General features: G+C 26.2%; 1 protein-coding gene across 6 annotated transcripts in view; it reads left to right on the top strand.

The window, feature by feature from the left end:
* Positions 1 to 13,664, top strand: part of LOC145838494 (multiple PDZ domain protein-like) — a 37,894-nt gene extending 24,230 nt beyond the window's left edge. For 5 of the 6 annotated variants that reach the window (XM_082946101.1, XM_082946097.1, XM_082946098.1 and 2 more), the window contains 10 exons: positions 6,228 to 6,427; positions 6,737 to 6,924; positions 8,197 to 8,295; positions 8,440 to 8,587; positions 8,718 to 8,915; positions 9,091 to 9,207; positions 9,463 to 9,570; positions 10,822 to 10,934; positions 12,204 to 12,388; positions 12,671 to 13,664. In XM_082946101.1, the coding sequence (XP_082802227.1) occupies positions 6,228 to 6,427; positions 6,737 to 6,924; positions 8,197 to 8,295; positions 8,440 to 8,587; positions 8,718 to 8,915; positions 9,091 to 9,207; positions 9,463 to 9,570; positions 10,822 to 10,934; positions 12,204 to 12,388; positions 12,671 to 12,762 (1,448 nt within the window). In that variant the 3' untranslated portion in view covers positions 12,763 to 13,664. Of the gene's footprint in view, positions 1 to 6,227; positions 6,428 to 6,736; positions 6,925 to 7,223; positions 7,391 to 8,196; positions 8,296 to 8,439; positions 8,588 to 8,717; positions 8,916 to 9,090; positions 9,208 to 9,462; positions 9,571 to 10,821; positions 10,935 to 12,203; positions 12,389 to 12,670 lie in introns of those variants that run through there. The other variant, XM_082946102.1, reaches the window with a different exon arrangement.
* Positions 13,665 to 23,114: the final 9,450 nt, after the last annotated feature.

Here is a 23,114-nt window from a genome sequence, read left to right as displayed (position 1 = left end):
AACCTTTGAAAACTTAAATTTGAAATTAATAAGAATGTTATTATCTTAAAAAAAACTTCTCTTTTCAACTATAATAACATATTTTGTTTACATAAATAGAATTGTAAAATTAAAAAAAAAATTAGACGTACAAAAAAAAGAAATAAAAAGCTATTACTTTACCACATTAAATAAATTATAATAGTATCACGAAGTTGTAGATAGCAGGGTTTCCTCAAAACCTGGAATCCTTGAAAAACCTGATATTTGAGAAACTTTAAAAAAAAAGGAGTTTTGAACAAAAATCACTAAAAACCTGGAACTTTAAACAAATTTTATTTTTAAGTACTAAATTTTGACTGGACACGAAACATCTGTCATATAGATTACATTTTTTTGTCAGCATCAAAAAAATTCATAACAAAAAACATTTAAAGTAGCTTTACAGTATCTTTTCAATTTTGTAAGCTTCTTAACATAGTTTTAACCTTAAACTTAAATCTAAATGAAAAATGGACCCAAAAACGTGTACTTTCAAAAACCTGGAAGAAATTTCTCAAAAACCAGTGGCAACCCTGAGATACTAATATATTTCTATTATGCGCATGGAGCTTAAGTTAAAAAAACTCATAAAATTAAAGTTTTTGGACTAAAATCAAAATTTGTTGAAAAATTTACTCCACTGACCATAGAATACGTCTGATTTCACTTGTATGCTATCTTCGCATGATTTTAACAAAAAATTTTACTTTCATACTAAGTTTCCGCATGTTAAACTTTTTTATTATAAATATTTTATTTAATCTTTTACATCATTTGCATGTTAATCATGTAATGCCGAAAATTTGAAATTATAGTTTTGTTAGTTAATGAATTTTAGAATAATATTTAAACAGTTATTCTGTTTATGTTAAATCTCTTTCATGGTTTTATTTGTTGTAATTTTGTCAGTAAAAAAAATATGTGTTAGTTATTTATCATTTTTAAGTTTAATTAAGCTTTTACAATTAAATATTACCATTTTATATACAAAATCATTTTTTCCATGACTGTATAATTTCTCACACACATTAAAAATGCAGAGTGTAATAAATTAAATGACAAAAAAAAGATTATTTTTCCTAAGTTTAACTTAACAAAGTAATACTAATTATGTAGTTGTAATTTTTTAACTAATACTAATATTCTAAAATTTTTAGTAAATACAATTACTTGATTTATGTATAAACATAAGTTATTTTTTGAAATATTAGCTTCTATATGATTGTAATAACCGTTTATATTATGTAAAACTATTATCGTTCAAAAATTAATAGTCGTTAGATTCAATAGATACACAAATATACTCAAAGTATTTTTAAATTGTTTTTATGTAGTGGTTTAAATAAGTTTCACTTTTTAAATACTTCCAAAGGTACTTCCCAAACTAAGAATAAAAATAATTTTTGAAAGTAAGTAAATATTTTATACTCAGACTAGACCAAATTTTCATCTACTTTTAATAAAATTTTGTATATGTAGGTTTTGTTTATAAACTTTAATTAACTAAGAACATGTTAAAAAAAAGACAAAATATTTTTTTAATTTTTTGATCTAAGATGTCAAATTTAGTTATACAAAGAATGGTACGTATAAATAGATTTATTTTATATTCCTCTATATTAGCTGCTATTTAAATAATAGATCGTATACCAGTGAGTCAATAACTAAGGATTAATATCACCCTTAATAATAATACGATTAAATTTAATAACTTAAGGACATATAACTTATTTAAATGAGGAGTCTGATTTTAAAAGATTTTCGCTCAAATGATTATACTTTTTAGAAAAAAAAGTCCTATATAAAACCTAAAGCTTTTGATTAAAGGTATAAATTTTTTAAATATTTTCTTAACTATCTTTTAATTTTTGTTCCATTATTTTCTATACTTGAGAAATATATACTATAGATTCTATACTTTGTGAGAAAGGAATTAGAGAAGTAAGAAAGTTTTATTTTATATAAGTATAAATCTGATAAAATGAAACAATAAAAGGTAAATAAGTTGCTTAAAAAGTATAACAAGACACCTAGTTTTACATCTATATGTAAATTTGTTAAGTTGTAAAGCAGATAGGGATTAACTGTTTTGCCTTTTTTTTAACATATCATTTATGTGTGACAAATTCGGTTATCAATAAGTTTTGCAAAAATAAATACGCTGATTTTAAGATATTTCTTTGAAGCTTCCGATCCTCTAATAAATTCATGAGCAAATTATTAAATATAAGTATAAATTTTGTTTTAATTTTAAACAAAATAATTTAGCATTAATATGTTCAAGTTTTTACGATTAGTCTCTAAAACTTTTTTAAATAGTACAAAATTTTGGTATCAGGGAGCGTGTAAAAGTAGTTTGTTATAATAAATCATATTTTATTCAAACCTTTTTCTCTTATAATGGGTGGGTGTCAGAATGGCACAGCGACACTTTTGCACGGCTTCACTTTAGCACAGTGGGTCATTTTAGCGGGTGGGTACCACTTTTGCACGAGGGGACACTTTGCACGAGTGTCTTTTTAGCACGAGGGGACTTTTTTGCACGAGCGTCAATTTCGCACGGAGGGTCACTTTTTCACAAAAAAAATTACTTATTTTTTTTTTTAGTATATTTCTACAATTTTTTTTTCTTGTTTTTTTGATAATCTTAATTTAGTAAGTATATTTTTTTCTATCACTGTTATCCCTTACCCTCGGTTAGTATTTTTTTTCCTTTTTTGTTTTTTTATTAGTTTATTTTTATTTTGTCTAGTTTTTATTTTATTTTGTAATTATTTCTATTTTATTTTATATCTTTTTTTTATTTAATAGTTTAATTTTCTTTTATATACTTATTTTACTCTCGTGCAAAAATGACCCTTAGTGCAAAAGTGTCCCCTCGTGCAAAAGTGACCTGTTCCCTATTTTAGTACGATAGGTCAATTTTGCACGAACTAAAGCTTTTCAGTAGGAGGGGATTTAAGAAACTTTTTCTTCAACTGGTAAAAAATAAATGTTGATACTCTAAATTTGTAGGAATTTTAATCTTAAATTATTACTTTTTTTTAATTTGTCCATAGTTTTTAAGGACAACTTTGTTTTATATTTTTAGTGCTTTGTAGATGTACTAACAAGTCTTATTATTGTATTAATTTTTAAACAGTAATATAATCAAATATAAAAATTTTAAAGTTTGTTGACTAGTAATCATATACATTTTAAATAAATAATATAATAAGATAGTAAAGGTAATAAATAATTAATACGATAATATTCTTTTAATTAAAAGAAAGCTGAGGTTTTTCCAAATTTTATAAAAAACTCAAGAATACAAAGTAGCAAAGTTGTTTAAAAACAAATAAAGTCTGCTTTTAGAGACTTTTATTGTATTATTATTTACTGATTTTGTAATGAATGTATAATGTTAAACTGATGTAATGTATAACGCTCGGTGATAAACTAACGCTCCATGCAAAAGTGTTACACCGTACTAAAATGACGTCGTGCAAAAGTGACCCCCCGTGCTTAAGGGACGGCGTGCAAAAATGACCTACCGTGCTAAAATGACCCACTGTGCTAAAGTGACGCACCGTGCTAACGTGACGACGTGCAAAAGTGACCCACTGTGCTAAAGTGATGCATCGTGCTAAAATGAGGCCGTTCAAAAGTGACTCACCTTGCTAAAGTGACGGTGTGCAAAATTGACGCACCGTGCTAAAGTGATGCCGTGCTATTCTGACCCGCTCCCCTTATAACAAGCTATAATTATAATATAATAACCCTTTGGTTGAACTTTTCTTGGTGTTATTATATAGTAAATAATTTTTTCCTCAAAAGTTAAAAAGTTGTGCTGGATGGCCAAGTCATTGTTTTAACTTAAAGAATTAAATTAAAATTGTTAATATATTATTCCTTAGCGATTGTTGCAATGATTTAATTCGACCTTAATATGTATTAAATAACCTTATTAAATATTTTTAAAATTTATTCAGCATAATTTTTTTTTTTTAAATTATTAGCTATTTCTAATTTTCTTAGATTTATTAATTGTTGTACATGTACATTAAACTTACTACTTAAAATAATGTGTAGTATTTTTACTTACATACTGAGACAGAATGATCATATTAAAATTCTAGTATAACTTTATAGATGTTTTATAGTTTCGAATAATCTTTATTAAACAGTAAGTTAAAGAATACTTAACTGTTTTATGATAATTTTTAAGTTAAGCAATAAAGTGAATAGCATAATATTCATTTGTAATTTTTATTAAAAAACTTTTTTGTTTATATTTTATTGACATAATGTCCCCTAGTACAAATAGTTTAAGATTATTTACTTAAAAGTACGCACATTGTTTAATCAAAAATACTTTTACAATGAAAGTTTTACTGGTTAAACATTAACTACAATGGTATTTAAAACTTTGTGTTATAATTTTTAAAACATAGTTGAAAAATAACATTTAAATTACATTACATTTAAAATCTATCAGACTTAATATTCTAGTTTTAGTGCTAAATGTTTTAGACGTTGAAAATTTTTTAAATTAAAACACAAATAACGAAAATATTAGAAGTGTCTTAACAACAACAGTTCTTAAGTAAGAAGGCAGTTAGTTTCATGTAAAATCAGATATGGTTTAAAAATTAATTGACACATAGATAACAGTTATAAGTTGATAATAAAATTATTTTTTGAAACGATGATAGATAATCTTTTAAAATCATTTTTAGGGACCTAACATGTGTTTAAAAAGAGAAAGAATGTCTGAAAACGAACAATTTTTTATATGTTATAATATTTTATTAAACGGATTAAAGAAATATTAAAAAAAAAACTGGTGGTTTTTTTTATCTCTAAATTTGAGATCAAAGTTAGTAAACTGACTATTTTTACAATATTCTTTATTTGTTTATAACAAGCTTAGTTTTAAAGATAAATAATCGAAATAGTAAATTTTTTTTGAAATAAACTTTAGTAAAAAATATAGTAGTTTAAAAAAAATCAATTAAGTCAAAAAAAGTTCTGAGCTGACAAACACTGAATAACTTATTTGAAAAACTTAAATACTATTTTTTTTCAATACTTACTGTTTGACGAGAAATTATCTATGTAAGTATTTTTTACAACGTGTTTTTGTATATTTGTTTTGCGGGTGTCTTTATTTAACAAATAAAAAAACTTAGTCTAAATAAAAGTTTGCATAATATTCATTTACAAAGCATAAATTTTAGCTATACATTTGAAATCTAAAATACTCTTCCACACACTTAATATGAATATTAATGAAAACATGCCGTTACTCAGTGTAGTAGACAACAGGCATGAAGATGATACCTTGCATGTAGGAACCATTGTAGCTGGAGATGAAAATAAAAAAGTCGAAGTCAAACTCCGCAAAACTGAATCAAGTCACCAAGTTACTACTGTCACCTCTTCAGTAACTACTTCAAAAGTTTTAAAAAAATCACAGATGCAGTCTTTAAGTCTACCTAAAAAGCATGTCAAAAAAAGTTCTTCTGAAGTTACCGCAAAGAAACGTCTGAAAATCGATGAGCAGCATCAAGTTACAAAAAGTAGTTCGCTACTTGATATCAAGGATCAAGCCGATCAACATGTTGTTAGTGTCGATAAATTTACCACGACAACTTCACATAAAGTCGTTGTAAACGCTAGTGCTGTTTCTAACTCTCAGAAAAGCAGAAAGTCCGGATCTCAGCAAGATTTAATAGCTTCAAAAGCGTCTTCTTTTAAAAGCAATTCATCTCATTCATCCCACAAAAGTAGTAAATCACCAAAGTCTTCAAGTATATCAATAACTTCCAGCTCTTCCGTTGCTTCTTCCTCCCCTGGTTCCTTTAGAATAACCCCTAAGAGCAGGAGCACCGCTTTGGAAAATCTGACGGCCGACGACTTGCTAGCCCACGACAAAACTGCAACAATCAGCCCTGGGTCTGTTAAAAGAAAAAAGAAAAAGGCGGGAAGTTCGAAGAGCGTTGAGAACGTGGTGTTGAAGCTGCGAACGAGCATGCTGAACAAGCAGGCCAGCAGCGAATCCGCTCCCCCGCTCACCGCAAAAGACAAGTTCAAGCGAGCTTCGAAATCGATGCTGCGCCTGCAGCCATCCGTATCGCAAGACGAGCGCATATTCTTTTCGCTTAACCCGACTTCTTCCAGTAGAAGTTCTTCCACCAAACTTAACTACTCAATTTCTTCAACAGACAACTCAGCTCCATCTGTCAGCACAAAGTCGCAAAGCCTCGATGAAAAGAAAAAAGTTGCCAGGAAGCAGAAGTCTTACAGTAAAAAGGACTTGCTTTCTTGTCCTATTCGGCCCGGAGAAGAAACTTTTATTGAAATAAATAAAGGAAATGCAAACGGGCTCGGATTAAGTATTGTTGGAGGCAGAGACTCTTTACTGGTTAGTTATAAAAACACTAGTTTTGCTGAACGCTTTTAAAATCTTAATGTTAAACCATGCTTTATCAGTCTGAAAAACTTTCCAATATTTTTTAAGTTACAGCAACTTATGTGTGTTTACTGTTGTATTATATTAAAAATTAAGTCAAAGCTTAGAACTTCTTACTTAACTTAAATAGAATTGTTTAGTTTTTTATTTTGTTATATGTTTTTTATAAGCTTTAAAACTTATTTTGAAAATAGATTTAAGATAATATTTTTGACAACATTACACGTGCATGGTTAATTGAAAGTTGCTTTTTCTACATAGAAAAAAATACTAGTTCATTCTGTATACGCGGACGGAGCTGCTGCGAAAGACGGCAGGTTGTGGCCAGGTGACGAGTTACTGAAGGTGAATGAGTTCGACATCAGAGGCGCATCTCACGATGAAGCCATACAAGTGCTGTTGAAGTGTGTTGGAAGAGTCAGGCTACTTGTGTTGCGCGACGAAAACAGGTCAACTAGGCGTTTTAGGTTGACTAAATAATAACCCTTTTGAAACTATTTAAGTTCAAAAGTGTTAAAAATAAAATTCCTAAAATTAACTTTTACTGCTCCTTTTTATTTTTACTGAAATTTTCATGTTTTCTTTACATGTAATTTTTTTATAGTTTGTGTTAAAATACTCTTGATTTTTTTTGCTTATTAGCCACATAATATAATTAATTTCTCGTACTCGAAATACAACATTAGTAATTTGCACTTATGTGCTTTTATTACAAAAATAAATACTTGGAAAATATTCTTTAAAACAGGTGTAAGCGATTTTTAAAATGGTTGAGAAAAAGTAGACTTCCTTTTCAAAAATATTGGTGAAGTTTTATAGCGATTGCCAATTGCCGGAATTAATTTTATTATTAGAAATCACTTGATATAGTTTTTTTAATTGTAGCATTTAAAAGTAGATCAATAAGTAAAAATGTTATCATAATTTTTAAGCTGCTATTTGTACTTGTAATTGTTTTAAAATTAATAAGTTTGAAACAATTTTTTTTTAAACTAGGCTTATGTACTAAAAATTATTTTCAGGTAATTTGAAAATTTGCTATCTAATTTATTAGTATGTTGGGTTTTTTAACTGAATACAATTTAATTAATTGTTTCGGTAACACTATAATTTTTTTACTAATGATTTTAATACGTTGTTTCAATAAAAAGTATAAGTTAAAAATAAATATTTTGATCTTACTATATAAATTTAAAGAATCTTTAGTCTACAAATTTATTTAGAATGACACCTAGTTTATTTACTTTAAAAAATATTGTTGTTTAAGTTCTATTAACAATGTAAGAGCTAAACTTTTGAACAAATCAAACATTTGTATTTAGTCTAACAACTAAAATTTATATTGCTATAATAAATTTTTGATTAAAAACTGAATCTATTAATTACTACCGTTAGTAAGTATTTAGAACCATTGTTTTATATTTTTATACTTTTTTTTAAATATTCTTTTTATATATATAAACCAGCTCTAAACTTTAATTTATTTTATAAGCATGTTTAGTAATTTAATTAAAGAAGGTCTTTTAATTAATAAGAGTCTTGTAACAAAAATAAAAATTTCCCTATAGTAAACTCGTGCTTAAAAAATATTTTAATCTGTAATTATTTTACACTTTTTACTATCATTAGCTTTAATGTATAGTATCTCATTTGATTTACCCCTTGTTTGTTTAATTTCTTCTTCTTTTTATCAACAATGAAAAATACATGAAAAATTATAGGGAAGTGATCAACAATGAGCAAGAAAGTCAAGGATATGATATTCATGAAGCAAGACTCGTGAAGAAGAAGGGACTTGGTTTATCCATAATTGGAAGACGGTAAGTTGAAAAATAAAACTTTTTTGATAAATCATTTACTGCTTTATTAACAACAAATTTTTACGTTGTACCATATTTTTGTAAGAACAGTAAAACTTTTGAACAATGAAAAAACACATAAATTTGAAAAAATGTATGGTGTAGAAACCATCCGGGAGTTTATGTGAAAGATTTGATAGAAGGCGGAGTTGCGTGGAAGGAAGGAATAATTAGAAAGGGAGATCACATTCTCATGATCAATAACACGGATGTCAAGTTTGCATCTCAAGAAACTGTTGCATCACTACTCAAGGTACTTGAACTTAAGACTATGAAGGAAAAAGTTGATGTTCTTACTAATTATTGCTTATGATAAAAAGAACCATATATAAATATTTTTTTCATTTTTTACATCAAGATTACTTTTTTTTTTGTTTTTATAGAATGCTAAACTTGAGGTAACAGTAACGGTAGGAAGAAGTATGGCTGGAGAAGCTACCAATGATGACAATAATTTACCTTTAAGTTTGTTGTTGCCGCAACAACCTGAAGTTAATATTGCTAAGGAAGAGCTTTTGTTACTTAGTTACACTGCCAAAGACAGAGAAGAGCATCAGATAAGATTTGTTGAAATCCACAAGGTAGCTTACAAATTTTTAAAAAAGTTCACAACTATTTATTCTAAAACCAACCTTACAGTTACACTCCTTTTTTCTTAAGCAGAAAATATTTTTAATCGATAAAGTAAGAACTATTTTATAAAACATTGGATTTCATGTATTTGCTAATCGATGAAACATCACATTTGTAAAACAGCTACCATACCAACCGTTAGGAGTGACTGTCGCAGGAGGTTTGGGTTCGCCACTAGGTAATGTACCAATATTTGTTGCTGTCGTAAATCCAGGTACCCCAGCTGCCGAACAACTTAAGGTTTAAATTTACTATATTTACACTAAACTATTTGTAAGAGTGCGTGAACTATTGATATGATTTTAGTATACAAAATGAATAGTACTTGTTTTACTATTTAAAATACAACGAAATTTGTATAAGGTTATAAAAATATAAGTAGATCTATATTAGAGTTTTTTATAGTTTATTTCCAAGTATATTTATATTTGAAAGCTCTGTAAAATCAGAGTTCTAAAATATTTTAAGGAAGTAAACACTAGAATAAAATTGTAGGTAGGGGATATAATATTGAGTGTCAATGGAAGATCTACAGATGGAAAGACTCACGATGACGTTGTGCAGATGCTGAAGGGAAGTGACGACTCCATCGTGCTCATGCAGGTTTGTATTTTCAAAAATTTTGAAATATTATATGAAAATAAATAAATTTTTGAGATCTTTACTGTTTTTTATAGTTATTTATTTATTATGGTTTTCAAATTGAAGCATTGACTTAAAGTTAGTCTGGCTTCCAAAGGTAAAATTCAAATTTTTTTTAGATATTTTAGATTTTCAAACTTAGCCTATACATCAAGAGTAAGAATATAAAATCTGAACGTAATTTATGTAGTAGACCTTGTGTGATGATCAGGAAAAGTGTGTTGTAGTCGAAGTTTTGTTTGGTCTTATAGGTTAACAAAAGATTTCAAAGAAATATAAAATAAACTTGAAAAAAAGTCTAAAATTTTTATTGAGGCAATGTCCAAAATGTAATTAACTGATTATTTTAATTTTCTAAGTTAAATTTTAAAAGGAAGTAAAAAATATGTGAATGAGGCTTTGAAAAATAAAAAACAACATTACTACAGTCACCTCTCGCGAATCTACGCGCTCTGTGTCCACAGCAAAAATTCGTAACTAAACGAGAGAACGTAACTAAAGGAGAGAGAACAAACATAATTACTACATTGGTTGTTTTTATATAACTCATTTGATTAAACATATTTTGGAAACTTTCAGACTTTTTTAGTTTACTAAAATAGTTTTCATTAAGTTTTACGTATATGTGAAAAGTTTTTTAATAAAGATTATTGTATACTTTTTTTTTACTTTGTTCCTGCTCGCCTATAATTACACTTAGCTTGCATGGTAATAGATAAAGATATTTTTTTTAAATTATACAAGACAATCTTAATATTAGGTAGGCAAGGAACAAATTAGCTAAAAATAAGAGATTTATTGAGTTAAAATGAAAATTTATACCATAAAAATCGTGAGTAATCAACATCGTACCTTGTTTGACTTAAAAGTACTAAGTGGGTTGAGACACCTAAAATATATATAGCAAAGCCAGAGATTTTAAAGGTTCCAATTGGAAGGCACTAACTAAAAATACAAAAATATCAATTTATTTAAAATCTATCTCCTCCTATTTTTTTCAAAATATTTACTTAAAACTTTCTTGAAATGTTCCTTTAATTTTTTGTTCCAAAAAACCTGGAGTCCGTAAAAACCTATATATGTTTTATTTTTTGAAAATTCTAAAATGCGTAACCAAACGAGTGCGTAGATTTGCGAGAGGTTTTGTTGTTTTAATTGTTATAATTCACATTTATTGCTTGCGTATAGTTTTGTATAAACAATTTATAAAAGGTAAGAGAAGGGGGTGATGAAGTGAAAAAGCTGAACGAATATCTGAAACTGACAACTTCAGGAGTGAACGAAATCATGTCTCAGTGGGATCCTAATCTTCCTATGTTTGAAAAGTAAGCTTTTTTATGTTTAAATAATTTACTTATGCTTCTCAAACTTTTAAAAATCTGTCCCGCGATTTATCTTTGAAGAATGAGTTCGTACTTGATTGGATTTTGAAACATGTGCCCTGAAAAATAACTGTTATTACGGTTTACTTTTATCCAAAAATGATCTTTAATAAACAAACTTTCTCTTATGAACATTTTTGATCAATAGTAATTTGATTTACTAAAAAATTAAAACTGTATATTGTGTATATATGTTAATGTACACTACAAAAAAATTTAGAAAAAAATAATAACAATTTATTTAAGTCCTTAATGCCGACAAAGCTTTTTTTCTTAATCTTACCTTGATAGCAATTTTTTTTTTCTAAAATAACATTACTTATATAATTGATAATAGTAATTTTTATTAAGCTTTAAACTTTTATAATAAATTAGTTTAAGTAGTTGCATTTTTTAAGTATGAATTTGCGGAGTTAGCATATTTTATTAATTTTTACGCAATATCTGTATAAAGTAAAAACTCAAGTAGTTTCATTTTGTTACTAGTTTTATATAAATATTCTAGCTTACTGTTTTTAGTCAAGTTATTATGTATAGTTTTCAACATTAAAATAATAACTTACTTTAGTCAAATAACTATGCCTCATTTTTCAAAAAAATTGTGTTGTATTATCCTTAATTAAAATAAAAATGTTTTGGTTCATTATATATATTCGTTTAATAAACAACTTATTGTGTAAAGTTTAAACAAAAGTTATATGACGTTTATTGTAAAACAAGTTGTTTTACAAATAGACTGCGCTTGTTAGTTTAGTTATAAGATTTAGATAGTCGTCGAATAGTGAAAGAGCAAGCATATACTTATGTAACCGTATTTGCATCTCAAGCTACTTTCAACTCTTCTTTTATTCAAATTTTGCTTTAAAATGTTAACATATCATTACTAGAGTTCTAAATATACAAACATTTATTGACCGCGATTTCTTTTTTCTTGCGCCAAGTGTTTTTATCTAAAAAGTTTTTTTTAGTTGTTTGATTGTGTTATATTTTTATATTTTTTAGGTTTAGCTGATATTTTTAGTTTTCACATATCTATTTATTTTATTTTTATTTTTAATTTAGATATCTTTTATCTGTTTTGACAAAAACGTGAGTTTAGAATTAAAGAAGATGAATAGAAGCATAATTATTTATTTATTTATATAGAGCACTAACTTGACAGTTTTCAATTTATAGAAGTAATTTGTTTAGAAAAGGAAAACCTTGTAACAGGTCCGATAAACCTCCCATTGACGTCGAACTTCGTAGAAACGGCGAAGGTTTAGGAATCACCATATCAGGAGGATATGGGTCTGCCCAGGGAAATATGCCCATATTCATCAAATCAGTAGCTAGCAAGGGAGCAGCTGCGGACGAAGGTAGACTGAAGGCTGGCGATCAAATACTCTCTGTAAACGGTGAGATTCGTTTATATAAAAAAAAAGTATTTTTGTGATGAATTTTTAAGAACACAGTTTTGTGTAAGTATGTAAAGTTTTTTTTTTCTATGCATCATTTTTAATAATTTCGATAAGAATAGAGTTTATTGAAGAATTTCTTTTAATTGCTCGGTATGTAAACAAGTTAACTTAATATTTGATTTATGTTTAGGTAAACTAAACAAATATATTAGTAAGTAGATTTCTTTCACTACTGTTGCTATGTAATAAAAAACTTAAACAATCTTATCGTGTTGACAGGCGAGGAGTTGTATGGTTACACCCACGAGGAGGCGGCAGAAGCGTTGAAAAGGAAAAGCAACTTGATAATCCTGCATGTCATTCCCAAGTGAAAGTCACATTTCTTACTTTAATTGCCGCACAACCTCCTTTCTATCTCGCTCCATATATATTTTGGCATAGTGAGAAAATGTTGACAGTTTGGTTTGCTGACTTTTCAAGTTTTAGAAACCAGATCACAGCAAAGTATACTTCGTGAAAAAGAATTCAAAATTTTTGACATAGATTAAAAAAAAGTTCCGCTGTATAATTTTATTTTAAGTAAACTAGAAAAATTATTGCTGGTGAAATAATATAATTATGTTTTTATTTATTTTTTTATTATAAAGTTAAAATTTTGTCGTACTAAATTGCTCGTTTAAAAAAAATACTTAACTAAAGTTCAATTAATATATTAACATACGATTTTTAAATCATACTCTGCTTAAATTAAATTCTTTAATAATGTTTACTAAAACTATTTGTTCGAATTGTTAAATATAATTAAATAAAAAAGCTTTGTACTTTTAAAATCTAAACTAGCTAGTTCATCGCTTTTTAAATCAAGTCTTTTAAGTATAATTATGTATTACTTAACTTAGATCACTTAAAATTTGTGTGCATATACTGGAGACATTCTATTAATGTACTTTTAAAAATTTCTAAGATTAAAAAAAAGTGCTTCAAAACTCGATTTAATTGTTAAAACTTCTTAAGATTACTAATATAAATAAACAATTTAAAACTAAAAAAAAAGCATTAAATTTATGCTGTTTGAAGAGCTCGAGCTTTAGAATAGCAACATCAATTAGTGAAGTTTATTTGAACAGTAATGCGTTCCAAAAACTTAAATAATCGTTTCATTAAAAGTAAGAAAAGTTAAATTTTTGAATTTTTTTTCATTGTTAAATCTTTTTAAGTACTTTAAATATCACCGAGTATAAACTGTTGCGATATATATATATATTTTTACACTTTTTTTTTCCTACATTTTTACTTACAAAAGTGTTAAAGACTTTTTGAAGTATTAAACATCATTTTTATGATCTCTTGAAATCTCTATTACAAAAGAATTAAAATGAGATTTGAAAACTACTGTTTTACTGATTATTTTTGATAATTAAAGTATAAATGTCATCAAAATAGTTTATCTATCACTTTCAGCAAAAATATAATCGTAAATTTTTTAAACTAGAACAAGTGAACTAGAACTGTTAAGTTTATTTATCTAACTTAATGATCTATGTTAGGTTATGAACTATATTAATAGATTACTAATAGTTTTAGCTTTGTTTATTAAAAACACATGTAAAACAGTTTTTTGTTCATAATAATCATACAATAATGCAGCTGAAACGGTTATACTTTCATTTCACTGGATTTTATCAAGTAACAAAACAAGGCACAAAGCAAACAAATAAATAGTATGTTAAAACTTTCAATTAAAGATTAAATAAAGTTAGAAAGATAGAATGTAATAAAAAAAAAGTAAATAAAACAATTCAAAATAAATTAAATTTGACTTCCTCGTCGTTCTGTTGGGTCTCCTAAAAATGTCTTCCTTTCATCAGTCAGAGTGCTAATGAGATAGCATCAGTTGCTGTGAAAATCAGTTAGCTTTTCAATAACAAAAAATTCAGGTCGTGTTTGCAGAAGTCTATTAACGTGATCTTTGGCGAATAAATTTAAGTTTGCCAACGACAAGCTCACAGTACATAATTTATTATTATATAAAAAATAGTATACAAGATGTTTAATATAATGCTTTTCTTATTTAATCAGAATGGTCACTAAATAAATGTGTAAATCAAAGTTGCCAAGAAACCTGAAACTTGTCAGTTTAAACCTAAAAACCCTGGAACTTTCAACTATTTTTACATGAAAGTGACAAAATTTTGATAAGAAACGAAAAATCTTTCATAAAGACAAAAAAATTTGTACCATTATTTTTTTTTTATTTAAAGTAGCTTTACAGTTGTTTTTCATATGTGGTTATAGCAATTAAAACAATTTTTTTACCTTCATTTTAGTTTACACAAAAAATAGACCAAAAACTTTGTTTTTTTAACCTGGAAGAAATTTACAAACAACTTTTTGCAACCCTGATCATATACAAATATCTAAAGAGGAATTCTTTACAATACTTAAACTTAATTTCCCTGTAATTCTTAAAAAAAATATTTCTATGTCTTGTATAACCGTTGTTTTAGTTTTTAATGTAACATAAGAAAAAATTTATTTCAACAATCTAAGCTAGAATATTCAAACAAAAGATTTTTTTTTCTATAAATACTATCACTATTGTAAAAACTTATAAGTCATTTTAATTACGTATCTATGCAAAAGTTAATGACATATAAAAAAACAAGCAAAACCTCAAGGTGTAACGGTGGTTATTAAATTTTCATCTTGTTATTTTTAGTTTTTTTTTTCATTTAGTAAAAACATCAGTGAAAAATACTTTAAATCATCTGAACTTGGTTTTCATTACTGGCATAAATTACAATGATTTTTTTGTTGGCTCAGTATTTATCAAAAACCTACAAAAAATTGACTGAAACATTGTTTTTTTCTGTACAGTTTCTTTTGTAAACTTCAAAGCACTTTTTTGGAAACTTAAACTTTTTAAAATGCAGTAGCTTTGTATTTAAATGTATAAGGTTTTCAGAAATAGAGTTTGATTTTGTAATTTTCCTTAGTAATATTAGCTTTATGCAGTTATTAAAGTTTTTCAATAAATGTAACTGACGAGGTCTTTGACCGAAACTTTATTTACTAATTAAAGTCTTGAAAAACTAAACTATATTAATTCTTTTCTAGAAGTAGAGATCTTTACACATTGTTTTCAAAAAATCAAAACATATATAAAATTAATGTTCAAAAATCTATTAGATTTTAAGTAACTTTTTTTCTATACAAAATTTTGAATAAATGAAAAGTGTCGGTAATTATACTTAAATAAGTTTTAACTTATTTTTTTGGACACTAGGCCAGTGGTCGGCACTGTGTACACTGGTGCACACTAGTTTACATGAAATTTCTTTTAGCGTGCACGAGACTTTTGGGGTGCATGAAACTTATTTTTGGGTACATGAATTTTTTTTTTCTTGCAGTTTAAGTTTTTTTTTAAATCTTTCTACATTTAAGACATACTCAACCTTGATATCTAATTAACCATTTTTTTGTTAATAAAACGACCATTTTTGTACTCTCCTAGTTCTATTCTGCTACATTATGTAAAAATTCTTCCACCCTTAGCCGCCCAAAGAAAAATCGAAGTGAGAAAATCCATTCAATAAATTCATTTAAGTTTACCACTCAATAAAAAGTACCAATACTACTGATTGTTAATTGGGGTAGTGGCAATGTATTAAATTAATCTAGTTAGTATTTTAGACCTGGGTGATACAAGTATAATATTGTTATAAAATTAGACCATCGATAATAAAAATTTATTAACTTGGGTAGGGTAAACTGGTAAATTTAAATTTAGCGTGTAAAAATTAACTAGGTGTTACCGAATTATTAGTAAAAAAAAACGATTTAAAGTGTTTACATATTCTTAAACACTAGCGGCGCTAAAGAATGCAAATTGGGGTGCACAGATTTTTAATTTTGTGATTTAGGGTTCACGGATTCGAAGTAGCGTGCCGAACACTGCACTAGGCTATGAATTTTCACTCAAAGAATATGGGAAAAAGATTACTATAATCAAACAAATGTACAGCTGTTTATAATACTAGAATACTTTTTGTTTAAAAAGTATTTGTAACCAATGCAAAAACGTTATTATAAAAGTATGAAGATCTTTTTTTAAACTTTTAACTTCATTTAAGAACTTTGTTGATTGATATCCTGCTAAGAAGTTTTGTAAAACACTAAATAAAACTTTTAGCTTTTATTTTTAAAAAGTCAAAAAGGAAACGTAAAAAATTGCTTGTATTACTATGTTAATTAACTAATCTTAGCAGTAGTTATTAAAACATCAATGCTTTAAACATATAGACCAATCTTTTTGATCAGTTTATTTTTTCTCGTTCAATAAACAATAATAACTATTTGTCAAAACATCGTTAACTGTTTTTATTTTCCGGTTATTTAAAAATTTTTAGATCTGGTCCTCATTACTTTGTTAATAACTTTAGATTAAAGGCTGAGAAAATTGTAAAAGAATATGTAAAAAAATGTAGTGCTGAGCGAGCTCCTTAGAATTTTGAAAAGAGTTATGAAAAGTGAATCAATAATTTTCAAATTTGCAAACTTAACCGTAGTTAGTGCCGCGAAGGTGACTTTTTACTCTACTTCGTGTCATTCCGTTAGCTCTTGGACGATGACAAGTCTCGATTGTACCGTTATTACTGCCTTCTTTAGACAATTCTTAAATTTAAAACAACTTCACTTATAACTGTTTTATACCCTGGTTTTGTGCATAAGAGATCCCTCATCATGTTAGCGGGATTTTCGCGTATATACAACATGAAGGACAACAGTTACCGGTTTTAAGTCTAAAACTTTTTACCAGAACCTTATATAGGGGTCGCTTTTATCGGTAAGAAAAGGACTCGTATTTCACTCGTCAACCATCGCTTGCTTTAATCGACTCAGCCTTTAGCTAAGAAGATGTTGTTCTGCCACATTTCACTTTTCTCGATCTAAAATAGCTTTGATAGCAAAACTAAGCTAAAAATAAGTTACCTGACAAACAAAAACGTTAAATCAGAGTCACTCAAAAAACTGAAGAAGTAACGTCCGTACTATAAATAGACGTTTGCAAGCGCGATGTAATGAACTTAAATGTGGATTTAGTAGTGAAAACTAATAAATGAATACAAAAATTGATGATCTCTAATAAAATACTGCATTAAAGAAAGAAGCAATATTTTAAAAGACAGGAATCAGATTCAACTAATCTGTCTATTTATTTTTACCAATTTGTTTCTCTTTTACTGTATTTACTTTTTGTTACTTTTGTTTTATGTTTAATTTTGTTTTTTATACTGGTAAATCTTCTGGGTACAACATGCATGGCAGTTTTTGACTGAAAACGATATGGTAATTATTTTTACCTTATTAATAATGTTATTTTGATTATTTTCATTGCTGCAACAGTCTCATGTTTTTTAATTTATATTTTTTTTCAATAGCTAAAAAACTTGTAACACTTTTTTTTCTAGTTTAACATTAAAAAAAACTGCTACTTTTGTATTATGAATAAAAAAGGTATATTGCATTGCTAGTGCTTATTGTATGGTGTACAACTCGATAACCGAAAGGATTTTTCGTACACCAGGTCCTTAGACCAAACTTTTTGAACGCTTCTTTTCTATCCTTCAATAAACAATACTTATTTTATAATGGCCAAAAGATCTCAGTTATTCTATATATAGTTTAAATGTTGTCCTCAGACAATTAGTTATAATGTTAGACTGATTATGACACAAATATCTTTTTTTTAATGTATACAATTTCAACTAATGATAAATATTAATACCAATCACGAATATTAGATGCTCTTAAATTTTATAGATAAATTCGTTTACAGTTACTGAAAAATTAAATACATTTTTATAACTTTTTATTTAATGAAGTCATTAAAAAAAATTTCTAAAGACACAAGTTTTTTCCAAACAAAAGTATGAATGTTAAAAATAATATATAAAATAAAAACTACATTTGAGGATGCTAATACTGAAAAGCTTTACGTTTTGTTTTAAAGTAACGGCAATTAGAATACAAGTAGATGTTAGGGGCTGTACTTAAGGAAAAATATGAGGATGAACACTTCATTACTAATAAATGAAGGCTAATTCACAGAACAGTACAAAGTACAAACACGATAACTAACAATTTGTTTCTTCTCAAAATTTCAACTAAATTTTATCACTTCAAATTAATAAAAGTTTCAAAACTCAGCACTCTAGATAATGTTTTATCAACTGATTGATTAGAAAAAAATAATGTTCGTCTTATAAAGGTGCTAAAAAAATACTCCTTTCTTAGAACAAAAACTATTTATACTTACAAAAGCCAGTTTAAGAAAACTTCAAAGAATAAGTACCAGTTTTTATTACACTGTTTTTTAATTTTTATCAAGTTCTAGGCCTTTATCCATAAACGCAAAATAAGTACCTAACTAAAGTTCAAGCTTAAAAAATACTTCCTTTTTTTAGTTTTTTTTTTCAGTTTTACAAATCAAAAGTAGAGTATAAAAAATTAAAACTTTTTTGATGTCTAAATATATTGATAAATATGTTTGAGCTACTTCAATAATTTCTTGTACTTTTTTAATCGACGCCTTCTGTTAATATTGTTTATATTTTAGAATTTTACATACATAGTTTTGAAAAAAATGATTATTCTAACACATTATCTAATTGAAAATAAAATGTTTACATTTCAATACAAAGTTATAACAATTCTATAACTTTTTTTTTGTTTTTAAATATAATAACATCTTTTTGTGTTTTCAAAACTCACAAGTCAAAAATGTACATTTTGTTTTGAATGTTTTAGATTTGAAAACAGTTTAAAGTTGTTAATGTTAGGTTTTACTCAGGCAGTCACAAATAAGCAATAAAAACTATTAGAATTCATCAGAAACAAATTATTTTGTTAAAACTGTGCTCTTATCTTAATATAACTGAAATACATAGTTAATAGTTTACTAAAAAGATAATAAGCTATATTATATCAGTCAATAGAATTATCCTAACATAAGGCTCTCACTTGGTTTTCTGAGTTTTCAAAGTAGTTTTGTGTATTTTTTTATGTGCGTTAAAAACTTCTGCTTATAATACAAGTGTTTTTATACCAGTAAAAACATATTTAATGTCAAAAGGTTGTTGAAAAAATTAAACTGCGTTTTTTACGTTTGTATAAAAACTGCGCTTTAAAAATAAGCTTATTTTTACAAGCAAAATTTTTTTACTATATTTAAAACACTGGAAATCACTGAAACTCATACCAAATTTTATAAATTAGTTTTAAGAAATCAAAGTTGTTTCTGTTAGTCCTTTTTTATATATTATTAAACATAAAACTTAAGTTTAAAAAAAGCTTTTCTATATACGATAATACAACATAACTTGTTGTATTAGTGTGGAATAATCAGTTTGTTGTCTTTTTTGTTTATTATTTTAAACTAAAGTCAACTTAGATATCAGGAGTTTGCAAACTGCGACCCGCGTGCCAGATGTCACCTAATAAGCAAAAATTTTTGGCATTGGACGTTCTCTTTATCTTTGAAATAATTGATGCAGTAGAATCAAAATATTTTATTTCTTTTATTTATTCTTAATAAACTGCTGCCAAGTTTGATTACACATTTGTTTTCATATCTTTTATTTATTTAGCAAATGTGAAACACTAAAAAATTATTGCCCTGAAGAATTTTTTCATTTGAATGTGGCCCAAAAAACTATTTTCAGCAAATTTTACTGTGGCATATTAAAGACTGTCAACCCCTAACCTAGATCAACAAAAAAACAACATTAAATATGTATTTTTTAAAGGACAATATTAATTAAAATTAAATAATTTTTTGTTTTTAATGTAAAGTTCCATTTCAAGATTTATGCGTTTTCTTGAAGATGTTAAACTTAAAACTTAGTTTTATAGTGTTTAAACTTATTTCAGTTAAAGTTACAGATATATTTCTAGACTAATCTTATGAATTATTAATTTAATCATTAAGTCACAAAAATATACAAATGTCATGCAAGTATGGTATTTCCAGCTATTATGGTTTTAAATCAAAATATAGTGTAAATTACAAACGTTTACAAGTTAAATCTAAGCATTGCATATGTATATTTTGTTTTAAATAAAAACTAATTTAAAGAACAAACGTTTTAAATTCTTTAAATCAATATTTTCGAGATGAATTATTCATACAAAGATTATCTTGAAAAACACTTTAAAGAAAAGCGAGTTATTCGTAAAATATAACTGCACAAACTGAATATATAAATTCTTAGTTCTTTATACTTTTTTTGTTGCTTTAAAAGTTATATAGCACAAGTTTAATAACTTCTTGACTTTAACAAACCTCTAAAATAAAAGCTCCTACGTAGATAAAAACTTCTTAGTTTATTTACTTATACTAAGTATTTATAATACAGTAAAAAATAATAATTATAGAATTAGTATACATTTCTTATTATCGTAACAAATTTATTTGAAATAAAGTTTTCTTTTAAACACATTTCAATTTAATATGTAATATATTAGTAATACAATATGTATTATAAAAAACGAGACACTTTTTAAATTAAAAGCATTATATTTGATCATTAACTTTTTGCTTATGAGCAATGTTAGATATGGCTTGTTGTGCTAGGGTGGAGCAAATAAAAAATGTATAAATGATATCAATGTTCTTATAAACAGAGCACTTAGATGCATACGCTATAAGAAATATGATGATAGTGTAAGAAAATTAAAAACTCAGAAAAAAATATTAGATGTTGAAAGTCTGTATCTATATGAATTAGATCTGTTTATGGTTAACAATAACTTGTTACCAGCTAACTTCAATAATTACTATAAAAGTGTAAAAAATATCCATAATTATCATATGAGGTCTTCAAAAACAATTTTTTTCCTACCTATATTAAACAGCAAAATAGGTCATAAATCTTTATCCTACCAAAGTAGTAAGTTATGGACTAAGCTACCATTATGTTTAAAAAATATAAGTTATTTTGGAAAGTTCTAGGATTAACTTGAAAGTTATCTATTTAATAATTATTATCATGTTCATTAGTAATCATTGCTACTCGTTTATTTATTATTTATTGTTTAAATGGTTAATAGTATTTGTCGTTTAATACCAAACTTTTTTTTTGTTTAAAAGTTGATTTGTTTGGTTACAATGACAGTAGTTTAGTCTAGTCTAGATTGCAGCATTTTCTATTTGGTTGTAACGTTAGGATATTTTTCCTAAAAGGACAAAATGGTCATAATACCTGGTAATAATACCACGTATTATCTCCTTACATTTTATTATTTGCAACCTCGTAGTTAATTTTTTTGAAAAAAATTTAGTAATTTTATAGTTGTATGTAATTTATTAGTGATTTTTGGTAGTATTTTAGTGATATTTAAGATTTAAGTTTTCAGTATTTATTTATTATCATTAACAACTATTTAAAATAGTTGGTGTAGTAGTTGTTATTGATATTCTTATTGTTATTGATACTCATTTTCATATTCATATTCATCATCATATTGAAAGTTAAATCCTCATATTGATATTCATGTTGTCATTCTTATATTTTTTATATATTCTTAAGTATAATTTTATATTACAATGAGTGAGAGATGCATAAGATGACGCGCAATTTAGAAAAGAAAACTAGCTAGAGCCTTGCAACTATTAGGGTCGCAAGTGACTCCTAGGCTGTTCCGCCGACGCTACCAAGCCCTTCGAGCAGACATGGTTATTCTTTAGATTATTTTTAAGATTAATATTTTTAATCAAGTTCAGAATACTTACAAAGTTTTTTTTTTTCTTTTTTGTTTGTTTATTTTTTGTTTCTTAAGCATGCCAATGTAAAAAATAGTTATAGATGTATTTACTTTAACAAAAAATAAAGTAGTAAGCTGAGATAACTGTTTCAAACAAACTTATGTTTAAAATTCTTTTTCTAAGGAAATCAAAAAGAAATCTTCTTTTTTATGTTTGCAAATATTGTTTGCTTTTTATCATTAAAATTTTAGATTTAGACAAGTATTAAAAATATAAAAAAGTATATTTTAAAGTAAAAGGAAATTTGTTGTTGTTATTATTATTATTCACTATTATTGTGTTCTTTTTCTCATTAAGTGCATAAATGTAACAATACTTATCTTTATACTTACATTTATAAAAGTTAAGTTCAGTTATAGTAGAATTTTATTCATTTAAACAGTTTAGTTCAGTAGTTTCTTTGTCTATTCAAATGTCAAATTATTTTTCTTTTCAAGTAAAATTATTAAGTAATAAAAAAATACACTTTAAGCACAAAATACTGATAAAATTTAAAGTAAAAATATTTGAACGTATTACATTTTAACCTTCTTTAAAGAAGTTGTAACCTACCATTGAAGTATTCATATGTCTTCTATTAGTATTGTTTATCTCCATTTACAATTTAATTAAAAATTATATATTCGTTTTATAGTTGTTATGTTATTAGAAAAGATTTAAAGTACATTTTTAAAAACTAAATTCAGTTAATTTACGTTTTTTTTTTGATGTTTAAGTTATTGTTTTATTACTAAAGATTTAAATATTTAGATTTTAAAAAATTATATGTAATAGCTCGTAAGAAATTGTAAAAGCATGTGATGTACGACTCGATAACCGAAAGGTTTTTTTCGTACACCAAGTCCTTAGACGAAACTTTTTAGCGTTTTTTTATCGTTCACTAAACAATAATAATAG

This window comes from Thalia democratica, chromosome 6 (genome assembly GCF_965202585.1).
Source record: "Thalia democratica chromosome 6, ktThaDemo2.hap1.1, whole genome shotgun sequence".
Lineage (NCBI taxonomy): Eukaryota > Metazoa > Chordata > Thaliacea > Salpida > Salpidae > Thalia > Thalia democratica.
This window is presented reverse-complemented; position numbering and strand designations above follow the sequence as displayed.